The sequence below is a fragment of the Cervus canadensis genome, chromosome 32, assembly GCF_019320065.1.
Source record: "Cervus canadensis isolate Bull #8, Minnesota chromosome 32, ASM1932006v1, whole genome shotgun sequence".
Classification (NCBI taxonomy): domain Eukaryota; kingdom Metazoa; phylum Chordata; class Mammalia; order Artiodactyla; family Cervidae; genus Cervus; species Cervus canadensis.
The window spans coordinates 20,830,416-20,845,856 of record NC_057417.1 but is presented as its reverse complement, the minus strand read 5'-3'; the positions used below and the strand labels follow the sequence as shown (position 1 = coordinate 20,845,856).

General features: G+C 51.9%; 2 protein-coding genes across 10 annotated transcripts in view; one reads left to right on the top strand and one right to left on the bottom strand.

The window, feature by feature from the left end:
- Positions 1-1,602: 1,602 nt before the first annotated feature.
- Positions 1,603-4,896, top strand: LOC122433556 (cardiotrophin-2-like). The gene is made up of 2 exons (XM_043456590.1): positions 1,603-1,800; positions 4,438-4,896. The coding sequence occupies exons 1-2, from the start codon at positions 1,603-1,605 to the stop codon at positions 4,894-4,896; spliced, it is 657 nt and encodes a 218-aa protein (XP_043312525.1).
- An 834-nt stretch (positions 4,897-5,730) lies between these two features.
- LOC122432977 (jmjC domain-containing histone demethylation protein 1-like) overlaps positions 5,731-15,441 on the bottom strand; it is a 33,417-nt gene continuing 23,706 nt past the window's right edge. For 8 of the 9 annotated variants that reach the window (XR_006266989.1, XR_006266992.1, XR_006266993.1 and 5 more), the window contains 3 exons: positions 11,063-11,212; positions 8,872-10,421; positions 7,439-7,576 (listed from right to left, as the gene is read on the bottom strand). Coding sequence is in view for 1 of the 9 variants with exons in the window: in XM_043455334.1 (XP_043311269.1) it covers positions 6,632-6,670; positions 7,376-7,576 (240 nt within the window). In the remaining 8 variants the exon portion in view is untranslated. Of the gene's footprint in view, positions 6,671-7,375; positions 7,577-8,871; positions 10,422-11,062; positions 11,213-15,441 lie in introns of those variants that run through there. The other variant, XM_043455334.1, reaches the window with a different exon arrangement.

Here is a 15,441-nt window from a genome sequence, read left to right as displayed (position 1 = left end):
TTTTCTTTTTTTTTGGCTACACCAGGTCTTAGTTGGGGCAGGTGGGATCTAGTTTCCTGACCAAAGATTGAATCTGAGCGCCCTGCATTGGCAGTGCAGTTTTAGGCCTTGGACCGCTGGGGACGTACCCCAGAGGGGCTTTTGAGTTGAGCCCTGAAGACTCAGGAGAAGCCCTGGGTGGGTTTGTAAGGTGCTCCTGGCAGGGCCCAGCAAGGGCAAAGTCTGAGTAGGGGATGCTGAGGAAAAGAGAGGCTAGGCGTTGTAGTCCACAGTGAGGACTTTAATAGTCACTGTGTTAGGTGGGAGCCATGGGAAGGTTTGGACAAAGGAGGGATCTAGCTGGACTTGAAGAGCTTACAGGTAGCAGAGGGAGACAAGGGTAGAGGCAGAGACAGCAGCGGGGAGACAAATATCTTCTAGAAACACCTTTCATTTATTTATGGCTGTGCTGGCTCTTCGTTGCTGTGCTCAAGCTTTCTCTAGTTGCAGTGAGTGGGGGATACTCTCAAGCTGAGATGCGTGGACTTCTCATTGCAGTGGTTTCTCTTGTTGCAGGCTCCAGGCACACAGGCTTCAGTAGTTGTGGCTCCCGGCCTTTAGGGCACAGGCTCAGTAGTTGTGCCAGGGCTAATGATTACCTCATGGTGTGTGAGATCTTCCAAGACCAGGGATCAAACATGTGTCTCCTGCGTTGGCAGGTGATTTCTTTACTGCTTACCCAGCAGGGAAATCCACATGTTAGAAAACTTTGTATTGAAAATAGCACATAGGCATAAGGAAACATGCACAAGTCCTAAGTATATAGCTCAATGAGCTTTCACAGAGTCTAGGTATATTTGTCATAAGTGCTCGGATCCAGAAACACAGACCTAGGGAGTTCGCTGGTGGTCTGGTGCTTAGGATTCTGGGCTTTCACTGCCCAGGTTCAGTCCGTGGTCAGGGAGCTGAGATCCTGCAAGCTTCATGGTGTGACCAAACACAAACACCATAACCCACAGACCTCGTGGCCACCTTTTAAGGACAGAGCCAACAGGATTTAGTGTGGATTGAACATAGGAAGGAGAGAATGAGGCATCCGAGAGGACCCCGTGACTTTGACCTGACCACCTGGAAGCATGGACATGCACTTTTCTGAGATGGGGAAGACCAGGGAAGGAGAGGAACAGGGCAGCTAGAGCTGGGCAGTGGATATTGTGACTTGAGATGCTTATTAACATCCAAGGGAAAATGTCAAGTGGGAAGTTGAATACCTGGGTCTGGAGGTCAGTGGAATTTTTTCTTTGTTTTTAATATTTATTTATATAAAATTGCATTTAAAAAGAAAAAATAAAAATTTATCTTATTTGGCTGTGCTGGTTCTTAGTCGTTGCAGCATGCAAATTCTCAGTTGTGGCATGTGGGATTAGTACCCTGACCAGGGAATGAACCCGGGGCCTCTTGTGATGGGAGCTGAGGTCATTAGCCACTGGACCATCAGGGAAGTCCCAAGGGAATATTCTGGGCTAGAAATAAGCTGCTTACAGGGTGGTCCTGCCCTGAGTCGCACACACAAGGCCGTTGTAACCACAAGGGTTGTATCCATGTGAGGGGCTGCTATGATGAATGAGTGAACCAGCAGGTGAGGTCAGGGACCTGGTGCTGACCTCTGATTTCTTCCTGCCAGCCCCCTTCTGCCTGCTGACCCTGCTGCTGCCACCTCTCAGTTTGGGAGCCCCCACGTCCACAGCTGAGTCTATCACCCAAGCCTATAAACTGGCGCTCAACATGCAGATGCAGACTTCAGCCCTGCTGCAGACTTATGTGAGTGACAGGGCATGAGCAGGGGGTGAGGGGAGGAGGCTGTCCCCCTCCTGGCCCAGCCCTGGGGAAGGGAGGCAGAACAAGGCTGGAAGAAGCCTCCTCCGTGGGTCCTGGGGTACAGAGGCTCTGCCAGCTAGAGACACGCCCATAGGAATGAGGTCACTGATGGCTGGGTGACCTTGGGCGGGTCATTCCTTCTCTCCCTGTCTTAGCTTCCTCATCTGCCAAATGGGATGGTGATCGTGCCTTGGCTGACCTCTCAAGACTGTTAGATTTGAAGGAAGCACCTAGAGGGAAGTTTTTTCCAGGCTCATGAGTCTTTCCATAGTCACCTCCTGCCCTATGCTTTCCTGAGCCTATGCCATGCTGGGAGATTTAGCCTCATGACCTTACTGGCTCCTCAGAGAGCCCTAAGAGGTAGAATTATGACCTGTTTTACAGATAAGAGAACTGAGGGGGCTTTTTTTTAAATTTAATTTAAAATTTTTAATTTAAAAATTAAATTCTTTTTAATTTTTATAATTTTATTTATTTTTGGCTGTGCTGGATCTTTGTAATTTAGTTTGGGTTCTTCTCTAGTTTTGGAGAAGGAAATGGCAACTTTTTCCAATACTCTTGCCTGGAAAATCACATGGACGGAGGAGCAATTATGCTATAGACCATGGGGTGGCAAAGAGTCGGACAGGACTGAGCAACTTCACTTCACTCACTTCACACTCTATCACTGGAGAAGGAAACAGCAACCCACTGCAGTATTCTTGCCTGGAGAATCCCATGGACAGAGGAGCCTGGCGGGCCATGGTCCATGGGGTCACAGAGAGTCAGACACGACTGGTGACTGAGCACTGAGCGCCTCTCTGGTTGTGGCGAGTGGCAGCTACTCTCGAGTTGCCGTGTGCAGGCTCCTCACTGCGGCGGCTTCCCTCGTTGCTCAGCACAGGCTCTAGGGCTCGCAAGGCTTCAGGAGTTGGTGCGCATGGGCTCAGTAGTTGCAACTCTCTGGCTCTAGAGCACAGGCTCAGAGGTTATGGCCCACGGGCTTAGCTGATCTAGAACGTGGGATCTTCCTGGATCAGGAACCCGTGTCTCCTGCATTGGCAGGAGGATTCTTACCCACCGAGCCATCAGGGAAGCCCTCTTTTTGATTTTCTGATGTGGACCATGTTTAAACGTCCTTATTGACTTTGTCACAATATAGCTTCTGTTTTATCTGTTGGGTTTCTTGGCTGCGAGGCATGTGAGATCTTAGCTCTTCAACCAGGGATTGAACCCACACCCCCTGCAATGGAGGGCAGAGTCTTAACCACTGGACCATGAGGGAAAGGCCAGGAAACTGAGCTTTAGAGGGGCAATAATTTACCTGAGGTCACAAAACTGTCTGGAAGTTCAAAGCAGCAGCCTGCTGGCTGGGTCTGACCCACAGATGCTTTGTTTAGGCCATGGATGCTTGTTCAAATTTTGCACATGAAAACCTGTCAGAAACAGGCACAGGGGTGCTGTTAGCCTCCAGTCACTGTGGCCCATCCCCACCCCATCTGCTTCTTCTCCAGGTGATGTGATCTACTGGCCCCTGGAGGCCCTGGAATTTGTGACTCTTCCACTGAACTATATTCTAGGTCCATGTGAAGTTACCTAACCTAGTTTCATTTTTCTTTTTTAAAGTCGAGTTTCTCTCTTGTAGGCTGTGCTGGGTCCCTGTCACTGTGCTCAGGCTTTCTGTAATTGTAGCGAGCGGCGGCTCCTCTTCTGTGCTGCGCTTGGGCTTATTGCGGTGGCTTCTCTTGTCACAAAGCCTGGGCTCTAGGGCTGAGGGCTGAGGAGTTGTGGTCCCTAGGCTTAGTTGCCCCACGGCATGTGGGATCATTCTGGAGCAGGGATCGAACCCATATCCCCTGCTTTGGCAGGCAGATTCTTAACCACTGAACCACCAAGGAGGTCCCTTCCTCTAATTTCTAGTCTCATATCTGCCACCATCCTCTGGGTAACTTTGAGGATCCTGAGTTTCCTCATTTGTAAAATGGGGATGTAGGACTAGGTGATCTATCAATTACAGAATTGATCAGTGTGGACTAAAATCCTGTGGGTCTAGGTTTGTGGAGGTGAGAAATTTAATGGAGAAAGCATTCACTAAATAATATAATTCAATATTAATAATTGCATATTAATGATTATTTAAAACTGAACAAATATTAACTACTGAAGAATGTGAGTAAAAAGGAAATACGGCTTTAACCACATTGTCACTAATATATTTAGCTTGCAAATACTGTAATAAGTAACACAATCATAGTGTTCATGATATTAATATAAATGTCATTAGTGAATGATATTAACACCCTAATCATAAGCCAAGTGCTAAGTGCTTTATGTCTATTACATCTTATCATCTTCCCCATTACAGTGCCATGTGGGAATTACTGAAGCTGTGATTCAAGGTTGCACAACTTGTATGTGGAGGAGGCTAAGTTGAAGCCTAACAGAACTGGGGCTCTGACATTTCATCAACTCCCTGAGAGGCAGGGAATGCTGACTCCCCTAGGAGGAGGCCAGTCTCATGGAAGGCAGATGTGAATTCAGGGGCACCCTAGGGCAGCGTTTGGGTCCCCTCACTCTCATCTGCCTCTGTCTCTCGTGCAGCTCGAGCACCAAGGCCGTCCGTTTAGTGGTCCCGGCTTCTCAATCCCCGGACTCTCACTCAGAACCCTGCCTTCAACCGACATGCCCTTCGAGAACTGGCATGGCCTGGAAGATGGAGAACGTCTGAGCCTCACCCAGCAGGCCTTCTGGTCCTTCAGTCAGCACCTTCGGCTTGCAGCACGTGACCAGGATGACATGAGCCCTAACAATTCCATCGTGGTGGATCAGCTCTGGGAAGCAAGACTCAAGGCCAAAGGCCTAGCAGGCAACTTGGCTGGCATCATGACTGCCCTGGGAGTGCCCACCCCCCCAGCAAACAGCCACCTCAGTAGTATCCCCTTAGGGGACTCGGTCTTTGAGAGGAAGTGTCAAGGGTATGTAATAATCCGGGACTACAGCTTTTGGACAGACCGAGCTGTGACTTTCTTGGGTGAGCTCAAGGCCAAATACTCTGAATAGAGGAGGTGGGACTTCCTGTTAGAGGCTGCAACCCTTTCCCTTTCACAGCAGATTCTTCCCTTTTTTTTTTTTCTCACAAGGGATTCTTTTCTGCCTTGCTCTTGGCTAGAAAGGAGACACATGCTGTCTAGCAGACAGGCCTTGTGTCAACATATTTGGGAACATTTCCTGGGGACCAGGCCTCTAGTCCTATGCCTGGGTCGTCCTGCCCAACCCTTCAGATCTGGGTGGGACTCCATGGACAGCATGTCATGATTTCCCCTTCCTGTGGTACTGGTTGCTCACTTCCTGGGTGGAAAGAAATACCTCTTTGAAGACGCTTCAGTTATAGTCCATGGGGTCACAAAGAGTCGGACGTGACTGAGTGACTAACACTTTTGACTTTCACTTCCCACTCTACAGGGGGGAGTACAGTTGGTCCCCTTCCTGTCATTTAGGGGAGGTCCAGGGACTGCCTTCTTGTCTCTATCTACCTTATTTCCTGTATGAAAATATGGAGTTTCTGAGCAACGAGGCCTCCCTTTTCCCTGGAGTTCATTTACTCCTCGAAACTACCTCTCTGACTGTGGCCACTGCTCCAAGTTCCCATCTTCAGGTGCTTCACTTCCTAGTCAATGGATGTCTGACTCTTGAAAAGCTAAGTCACATCTGTTTCTTGCTCAGGAGACATCCACTTCGGGATGACAGATGGCATCCGTGGACTGGGGCTCTCCTGAACCTCCTCTTTATAGTGTGGCTTTTGCGGATGGCTGGGGGGACCAGGTCATACCCCAAGGATCTTATTCTCCTTAAATTGTCTCCCCATTTTCAACGACTATATATACTGGTAAATTCTAGGTTCTTTTTAAACATTTTATTTACAAAAAATTAATTTATTCTCGTAAATAAAACTCTTCAAAGGGGTGAGATTTTTCTTTTCTTTTGTCTCCAAAAACCTGATTTGAGGAGAAGGGAAGGTGTAGGATTAGGGCAGAGGGAGGGGAAGGGGTGGAGGGCATCAAAGGGAGAGGGTGGAGGGCCACAAGGGCTGGGATGGGGACAGGGAGAGCAGCAGGTGGAGTGACCCTGCGGGAAGGGGGCTGAAATGTGTCAGGAGGAGCCCTTCCACCATAGGGCCAGCAGGCATGTTCCTGGCCAGGAAACGACAGAGAGAAGGACAGAGGCAAACAGAGTGACAGGGGTCCCTTCCTTGAGATGAGGAGGACATATACACAGGCTCCCACGGGGCCCAGAGGAAACAAGAGACCGGAAGACAAAGAGACGCTCAAAGAGGCAGACTGGAGCTTTGGGGAAGCAAAGACATGACAGATACGGGAAGTCGTAGAGGGAGACAAGAAGGACCCAGAGAGAAAAAGATGGAGAAGCGTACAAAGAAAACAGAGAGATGGACACAGCTGGAGGACACAGAGACGCTGACAGAGATGGGGAGATGGAGACGGCCAGGGAGGGGACTGCGAGCTGGGCCGCGTGCCTGGCGCTCAGGCTGGGCCCCCAGACGCCAGCTGGCCCAGGTCGGCCTCATGCAGCTCGAGGTAGAGGCCCCACACAGGGAACCCCAGCACCTTGGCCAGGAAAACGCCCGCGGAGGCAGTGGTGGCAGTGACGGCGGCGGCCGCGGGTTTGGGACGGGGCTAGCGGCTCTTGCCCCCCAGTGTGGCCAGCGTGGCCTCTAACGTGGCGCCCAGAGCCGGGACCTGGCCCGCCGCGTCCTCCAAGCGCTGCAGCGCACACGGGTTCAGGAAGGACTGGAGGCGGCGCACCAGCACAGGAGGGGCTGTGGGGCAAAGAGACCAACCAGGAAAGGGTGACGGCAGGGAAAAAGAGAGGTGGGGTCACATGGGGAGCACAGGATGCAGCTGGTCCTATGTCTCCTGGGAAAGGACCACTCTCGGGAGCCCTGTGGAGTGCTACGGTTGAGGAACGTGGGCACAACCTCATGGTTCTTGGATACCTACTGTGGGCTGCTCCTAGCAGTAGGTACATTCTTTTTTTTTTTTTTTTAGCAGGTACATTCTTATCCATGCTGTCTGATCTTTACAACTCAGCAATGGAAACATTTCACGGAGGAGGTACCTTGATGGTCACAGTGATTTGCCCAAGGTCACACAGTGGGTAAGACTAGCTTCAAATCCGAGACCACCCTCACAGGTGAAACAGAGGCCAAAGAAGGCAAAGACCCATTCCTGGCTCTGGGGAGGGGGTCCAAGGGGGCCCGAGCTTTCTGTGGGTCTCTGCCTCTTAAAGTTGGGAAAAGCCTGAAGGTAGGAAGTGGGAGGGATTCTTCAGTGGACCCTAACATTGGCCCCAGCTTGAAGCTGAGGACAGAAATGGGTCTGGCGGATATGTGAACCAGCTAGTGAATGAATGAGAGAACCCATGGCAACTTTCCATGACCCTTGACAGAGTCACCCCCAGCCCCCCAGATAGGTGCTAGGTCAGCTGGGGAAGGGTGCCCCCCTGCAGTGGGGGCAGCACTCACGGCGGTGCACTGCCGCAGCAGGCACGACTGCTTCATGCGCCCGGGCCCCCCGAACTTCTTCATGTCTCGGCAGAAGTGGCAGTCCCCGCACTCAGTTCGCACACAGGCCCGGCAGCGGCGGCAGCGGGTTCGGCGTCGGCGCGCTCCGGCCCCCGGCCCCCGGCTGCTCGACGACATTGGGGGCGTCAGCAACGCCGAGGGCTGTGTGTGGAGGGTGGCAAGGTCAGGGGGGCCCACAGGGACCCTGGCCGGCAAGACTCCTGGCAGCTTTGCCCCCACTCCTAGGCAGCCAGAGCTTGGCTTCCTACCCAGGGAGACAAGGAACAAGGAGGTGCCCCTCCTGCGGAAGGTCAGAGGAACCCCCCTCCCTCTAAGCAAGGCCACCCTCTTCCTGAAGCAGCTCACTTGGCTCCTCCGGGAGCCCTGAGAACTAGCTTCCTGACCTCACTCCTACTCTAACACTTCTTCCATACTCCCGCGCCTGACCCAGGGAGGACGAAGGGACACCGAGAGGGACAAGGGCCTTTCCACGGACATCCTCACAGCGAAGCTCCTGGAAAAACCAGGGGCTCCTTGTTTGTGGAGTCACCTGAGACAGGTCCTAACTCTTCCCCTGTTCTCCAAATGTGCTCCATCCCAGGCTCTCTCCAAGCTGAAACACCCCAAATTTACCTCCTAGATCCCCACAGATTCCTGATCACCAAATCCAGACCTCTCATTTCCATCAGAAACAACTAACCCCCAACTCCTCTTCCCCTAAAGCCTAGATTTCCTCCTCAGATTCAATGGGAACCTGCTCACACAATCTAACCCCTAAAGATCCACCGGGCTGCCCAACTTCCCAGCGCTCACAGACCTTCTTTGAGACGCGGCTGCAGAACGCCTCCGTGGCCCCAAATGTCAACTCTGTTCCACACAGAATGCCCTCTGCTCCAACACAGCCTCCTTATGGGTCTCCAGGTAAACCTGGGCAATCTCCCAGATTCCCTGGGATTCTAGAATCCAGCCTGACATCTCCATAGAACTCAAGATGGGCTCATGTGCACCGCCCCCTGCCTCCCAGCTTCCCAAGCTGCTTTCCATCCCTAATTGTCTGGAATCCCTTGGGCTCCTCTTCCCAGGGAAACCAGATCCTCCAAGATCCCACACAGATTCAGCAGGCCTGGAGGGTCTCTTCATATCCAGAGTCTTACCCCAGCTTCCCCCTTTTCAGACCCATCCATGGGGGGAGAGGAGCCCTCCAGCGCTCCAGGGGAGGGGCCTTGGAGGGCTGCAACCGCAGGCGGGGATGGGGGTCTGCAAGGCGAAGCAGGGTGGAGGAAGGAAGGCCAGTTCCCCAGGGTTGAGAGGTAACAGGAAAGAGGGCTGGAGATGAGGAGCTCGGCGCAAAGAGAGGGTGAGGCTGGGGGCGGGCAAGGTAGAGAGAGGCTGGGCTGAGGATGAATGGACTGGGAGCTGCCCAGGTCTGGGGGTGAGGAGGAGCCGCATGAACCCACCTCACACGTGTCCCAGGAGCCATCTCTCCCTCTCGGCAGTTCCCGGCGGGTCGGCGGCCATCGGCGGCGGGGGGGCCGGCAGCGCGGGTCGCGGAACGCTCAGAACGCCGGGGTCCACGGCCCCCTGAGGGCGGAGGCCTGGACGGCGGCGAGTGCAGACAGGGGGCGCCGGGGGCGAGGCCCTTCCAGGGGAAGGTCCAGCTCTGGGGGCCTCAGTCCCTCAGTCCCCCCAGGCCAACAAGGGCTCTTGGGGCGCAGGGTGCACAGCTTCTGCCCGGGTCCCATTCAGTCAGGGGGTCCGAGTCCCAGCTCCCCTCCTCCCATCCCGCCCCGCCTCTCCCCAGCGCCCCCGGCCCTTTAACTGGCCCCTTCCCGATTTCCACAACCCAGGGATCCAGGGCCAGGCCTGGGACCCCTACCGTTTCCGGGGTTCAAGCCTCGCTCACCGCCGGTTCCCGGGGAGGGGGGGTTCCTGCAGCTTGGCCCCCTCCCCTGGGCCCGCCCCTGGACTGCGGCCCCCCGCGCTACTGCTAAGGGGTGAGCAGAGGAGAGTGAAGGAAGCTGCTGGGCCCCGCCCGCCCCCCCACCCCCCGCAGCCTGCGCGCGCCCCGGCCCTCTCCCTTCCCCCAGCGCGGGACCCTCGGGAGATAGAGTTAAATAAAACCTGAATAAATCCCCTTCCTCAAGCCGGATGGTGGAAAGAAATGATGGAAGGGGATATGAAAGCGGTGAAGGGGCAATCGGCGTGCCTCAGCCCCCCTGGTTCGCCGGCTCAGCCCTGCTTCCGCTCGGGGCCCCGGCCACCTCGCTCTTCCCTCAAGAGCTGCATCCTCCTTTCTCCTCTGTTCCCTTTCCCTCCCCTCCCCCCCGCTCCGATCCCCTCCCTCCTCCTTCCTTCCTCCTCCTCCTCTTTACTCCCTCCTCCTCGCAGAGGAAACCCGACTCCTGCCCCCTCCTTACCCCTCCACCTCCACTTTTCAGGAATAAAATGCGCAGGGCACGACGGAAGTAGTAGTCCTGCGGGCGACGGTGCTACCATAGGATTAAAGGGATGCTGGGGGTCAATGGGAACTACAAACTAGATGGCGTAGGACGTGCCAAACGGGGAGTGGTGGATGCCGGGAGTTACAGTCCGGTTGCCCCAAGGCTCCGGGTTGCAGAGGGTAGACGCGTGCGAACGATGACTACAAACAAGATGGCGGAAGAGGGGCGACACCTGACTAGAAGTCCATCTTACGAGGTGCGATGGGAATAGTAGTTTCCTAGTCTTCTACAGTTCCTTAAGCATGACAGGGCCAAGAGGATAACGAGACTACCATAAAAATGGCAGGTAACCTAGCTTCTCACGGTGGCCTCGCCCGGCTGTTATATCGAAATTCCCCTTCAGTTGGCGCAAAGCTTGACGGGAGTTGCAGTCTTCCAGGCTCCCTTCTATTATCTTCGACCAGACAATGGAAGGGAAAGGGGCGGGGTATAACCGCAAAGATGGCCGCTGGAGGAATGTGGAGACGGTGACCTGGGACTTGGTGTTCAATCGCTAAGGATACTCCCTGTGGAAAAAGGAGAAAGGACTACAATAAAGATGGCGGCCTAGCACATCCTCTGCGCCAGTGCCTGCTGGAGGACGTAGTCCCTTCCTTAGCTGAACAGAGAAAGGACGCAGGCTGGTGAAATGTGCATCACCGCCGACAGTCCAAACTGAGAGCTCACGGAAACGGAGAGCCTCTTTCCTTCTCTCCTCGCCACCCGCTTCTGACGACCTGCCGGGACATGTAGTCTCAAGGCTTCACTCGCTAGTGGAGGGGAAGAATTTCTGTCGCCAGTGGGGATCAATGCGGGTGGGGGAGAAGAGACGTCGGAGAGATCCAGGAATGTATAATATTCGTCTCCCCGTGTGGCGAGGACTTCATGGTTCAGGGGAAGGCTCTTAAAGGAAAGCAACAGTAATCAGTATTGTAGCGACAGGGGAGGCGTGGTTCTTGCCGACAGTGCTGTCACGCTGTTGCTTCTTGGAAAGCTTCGGCTCCTCACACCTGATGCTTGTTCCCCCAAACCTCAGAGAATCTGTAGCTTCCAAGTTGGGAGAGCTCCAGGGATAAGGCTCTGGAGTCATGCAAAATCCCCACCCCTCCTTGGGAAGTCACCAAAACTCGATTTTTCTCATCTGAAAAATGGGGATAATGATACCTACCTCGAAGCAGAGTGTTGTGACAATGTTCACGAAAATGCCCACCTTCAGGGGCTGACACAGGGCACGTGTTGGTAGTTCTTTTCTCAAGGGCTCTTTCAGCCCAGCTGTTTTGGGATCCCAGGTGTCCGTCGTGCCAGAAGGAGTAAGCTCCTGGGAGAAGAAAACTGTGCCAAGCAGTCTACCTCATCTTGAGCCGCACTCCCTCCTCCCCCGCCCCTCATCTGGGTCCTTCGGTGTCCACTACCGATTACTGCTCCTAGGGGGCGCCCATTCTCCGTTTGACTGAGGTCTGACGACCTGATCAGATTCCTCAACCTGAAGTTGTGGGCGCTGCAAATTGCCCAACCAGTCTTGGAGGCACCCCCGCCCCCTCGCTTCGCCCCCCTCCCGTTCCCCGCTAGACACCTCAGCTGCCAGGCAAACCGGCCTGCTTCCTCCCACTGCACCTTCTGACCTGCCTTCTTAGTCTTCCTCCTCTGCCTGCAAAACGATTCACTTTTGAGCCCTGTGTTTCGAGGGCCCTGCGGAAGATTTGGTGAGTGTGGTTTTTTCTGGCAGAGAATTGAACGCAAGCTGGCTGGTGTGATGGGAAGTCCTAAATTTGCAGGGACTGGCCTCAGGCGGAACTGAGAGGCTCCTTCTAGCTCACAGTGTATTTAGGAAATCCTTGCCTCCCGGAAGATTGTTTGCTCTTCGGCCTCACTGCTTTAGTTTGGGCTTGCATGATTGCCCAGGGATTTTTCTGGAGCCAGTCCATCTACCGATTAGCTTCTTCCCTTCCACCCTTCTCACCGCTGCACCCAGTTAACAGTTCATCTTTCAGGTTTGTGTCCCAAAGAAGCCTTCATGTGTGTAACTCCCAGATGAGATTCAGCTGACTCTTCCCCTGGATATAAGCTGTATGAAGAGTCCGTGTCTTACGTGCTTTCACCATCTCCTTTGATCCTCATAAGAATCCTGTTGATGATCTCATTTTATAGATAAGGAAACTGGGAATGACTGACTGATAAAGCTAGGATTCAGAGCTTCTCTGGGTGTGTGTCTAGTGGTAAAGAATTCGCCAGCTAATGTGAGAGACACGGGTTTGAACCCTGGTCTGGGAAGATCCCCCATAATGCAGAGGAGGAAAGCCCGCGCGCCACAACTACCGAGCCCAGGCACCTAGAGCCTGTGCCCCAGGCCAAAAGAAGCTACCCCAAGGAGAAGCCTGCACATCCCGACAAAGAGTGGCCCGAGCCACTGGAGAAAGCCTGCATGCACCAATAAAGACCCAGCAGAGCCCAAAATAAAAAATACATAAATAAATGAATAAAGATTAGAAAGGCATATAAAAGTATAAAGAAAAATAATTAGTATCATAAAATAATTTTTCTAAGAAAGCTAGTTTTCGAAGGCCTCAGAGCCATCTTCAGAACTATAGCATCTGCCAGTTGACCATGTCCAGCCTCTGTGTGTGAAGTTTGGCAGAGGAACCACACATTTCTTTCACTTGCAATCCAGCAACAGAGTCTGCATTCTTTGTTTCCTTCAACAAGAAACAGCTGGTGCAGAACTGTGGCTGCCCCTTTGGGATGAGAGAAGTGCTTGCTAGATCCACAAAGTCGCCATCCAGCTTGCTCCAGTCCCAGCAGAAGCACTACTGCCCCACTTCATTAACTGGGAACCGAACATAAGCCTACTGAAGGTCAAGGCCATTTCTCACACTCTATAGAGCACCTCAGGGCCAGACGGTGTGCCTGCACCCCTAGCTGGGTGGATAGAGAGATGGCTGAGTGTGACTGCATACAGAGATAGAGGACAACTTTTGCTTTTCACTATAACCTACTCTGCACTTTGACATTTTTACCTTGAACATTTATACTTAAAACAGGATTCCCCAGTAGCTCAGCGATAAACAATCTGCCTGTCATGCAGGACACACAGGTTCAACCTTGACTGTCTGAGCCACCAGGGAAGCCCCATGCTAGGCAGCTATGATGCAAACTTCCTGACCTAATCCACAGTGAGCTGGGAGCCTCAGGCCTTTGTCCATTTAGAGATGAGCATTTGAGATTTAGACTTCCAAAAATCTAGGATCTCTGAGACCGTGGCCTCCTGCACAATACTGTATTCTTCCAATTACCCGTATTCTTCCAAATTCTTCCAAATATTCTTCTTCCAGAGCTCCATGGAAAACTCTGAATCCTCATGTAATTCTTCCAGCAGCTGCTACTAGGCCTCCTGCCTTCATGCCCTTCCTGGAATGTGCTTAGCTTCACCCCACCCCAGGCCCAGAGTGCATGGGTGCTAAGTCACTTCAGTCATGCCAGACCCTGTGCGACCCTATGGAATACAGCTCACCAGGCTCCGCTGTCTATAGGATTCTCCAGGCAGGAATACTGGAGTGGGTTGCCATGCCCTCCTCCAGCGGATCTTCCCCACCCAAGGATGGAATCCACATCTCTTATGTCTCCTGCATTGGCAGCCGGGTTCTTTAGCACTAGCGCCATCTGGGAAGCCAGGGCAGCCCCCTAAACTCTTAACTGGTCATACACAGATATTAGGAAGCCCTGAGGGCTTAGATCTCAGCTGCCTAAAGCTCTCTCTTCCATTAGAATGATCAGAATTCCACTTGATTTGGTTAAGCAAGGGTCAGTCCAACTCTTACATCTATACATGACTACTGGAAAAACCATAGCTTTGACTGTATGGACTTTAGTCAGCAAAGTGATGTCTTTGCTTTTTAATACGCTGTCTCAGTTTGTCATAGTTTTCCTTCCAAGGAAGAAGCATCTTTTAACATCATGGCTGCAGTCACCATCCGCAGTGATTTTGGAGCCCAAGGAGATAAAATCTGTCACTGCTCCCACTTTTTCCCTTTCTACGTGCCATGGAATGATGGGAACACATGCCGTGATCTTAGTGTTTTGAATGTTGAGTTGTAAGCCAGCTTTTTCTGTCTCCTCTTTCACCCTCATCAAGAGGCTCTTTAGTTCCTCTTCATTTTCTGCCAGTACGGTGGTATTATCTGCTTATCTGAGGTTTGTGATATTCCTCCTGGCAAAATTGATTCTAGCTTGTGAGTCCTGCAGCCTGCATTTTGCATGATGTACTCTGCATAAACTGAAATAAACAGAGGAACAGTATATAGCCTTGTTGTGCTCCTTTCCCAATTTTGAACCAGCGGGTTGTTCGTTATTGAGCCTCATACAGGATTCTCAGGAAACGGGTAAGTTGGTGTGGTATTCCCATCTCTAAGAATTTTCCATGGTTTGCTGTGATCCACACAGTCAGAGGCTTTCCAGTAATCAGTGAAGCCGAAAGAGTTTTTTTTTCTGGAATTCCCTTGCTTTCTCTATGATCCAGCTAATGTTGGCAATTTGACCTCTGGTTCCTCTGCCTTTTCTAAATCCAGCTTATACATCTGGAAGTTCTCAGTTCATAGACTGCTGAAGCCTAGCTTGAAGGATTTTGAGCATAACTTTGCTAGCATATGAAATGAGTGCAGTTGTGCTGTAATCTGAAAATTCTTTGGCACTGCCCTTCTTTGGGATGGGAATGAAAACTGACCCTTTCCAGTCCTGGGGCCACTGCTGAATTTTCTACATTTGCTGACATATTGAGTGCAGCACTTTAACAGCATCATCTTTTAGGATTTTCAGTAGCTCCATCTAGAATTCTGTCTCCTCTGCTAGCTTTGTTCATAGGCATGCTTGCTAAGGCCCACTTGACTTCATGCTCCAGGATTTCTGGCTGTGACCACACCATCGTGGTTACCTGGGTCATTAAACCTTTTTTGTAGTTCGACTGTGTATTCTTGCCACCTCTTCTTAATCTTTTCTGCTTCTCTTAGGTCCTTACATTTTCTGTCCTTGTTCGTGCCCATCTTTGCGTGAAATGTTCCCCTGATCTCTCCAGTTTTCTTCAAGAGATCTCTATAGTCTTTCCCATTCTATTGTTTTCGGATTTCTCTACATTGTTCATTTGAGAAGGGCTTCTTATCTCTCCTTGCAGATCTCTGGAACTCTGCAATCAGTTGGGTATATCTTTCCTTCTCTTCTCCCTTGCTTTTCACCTCTTTTCTTTCCTCAGCTAATTGTAAAGCTTCCTCAGGCAACCACTTTGCCTTCTTGCATTCCTTTTTTAGGGATGGTTTTGGTCACTGCCCCTTGTACAATGTTAGAAACCTCTGTCTATAGTCCTTCAGGCAGTCTGTCTATCAGATCTAATTCCTTGAATCTATTTGTCACCTCCACTGTATAGCTCAGCTGGAAAAGAATCCATGTGCCTTGCGGGAGACCTGGATTCGTTCCCTGTGTTGAGAAGATACCCTGGAGAAGGGAAAGGCTACCCATTCCAGTATTATTCCATGGACTGTATATCTATGGGGTCATAAAGAG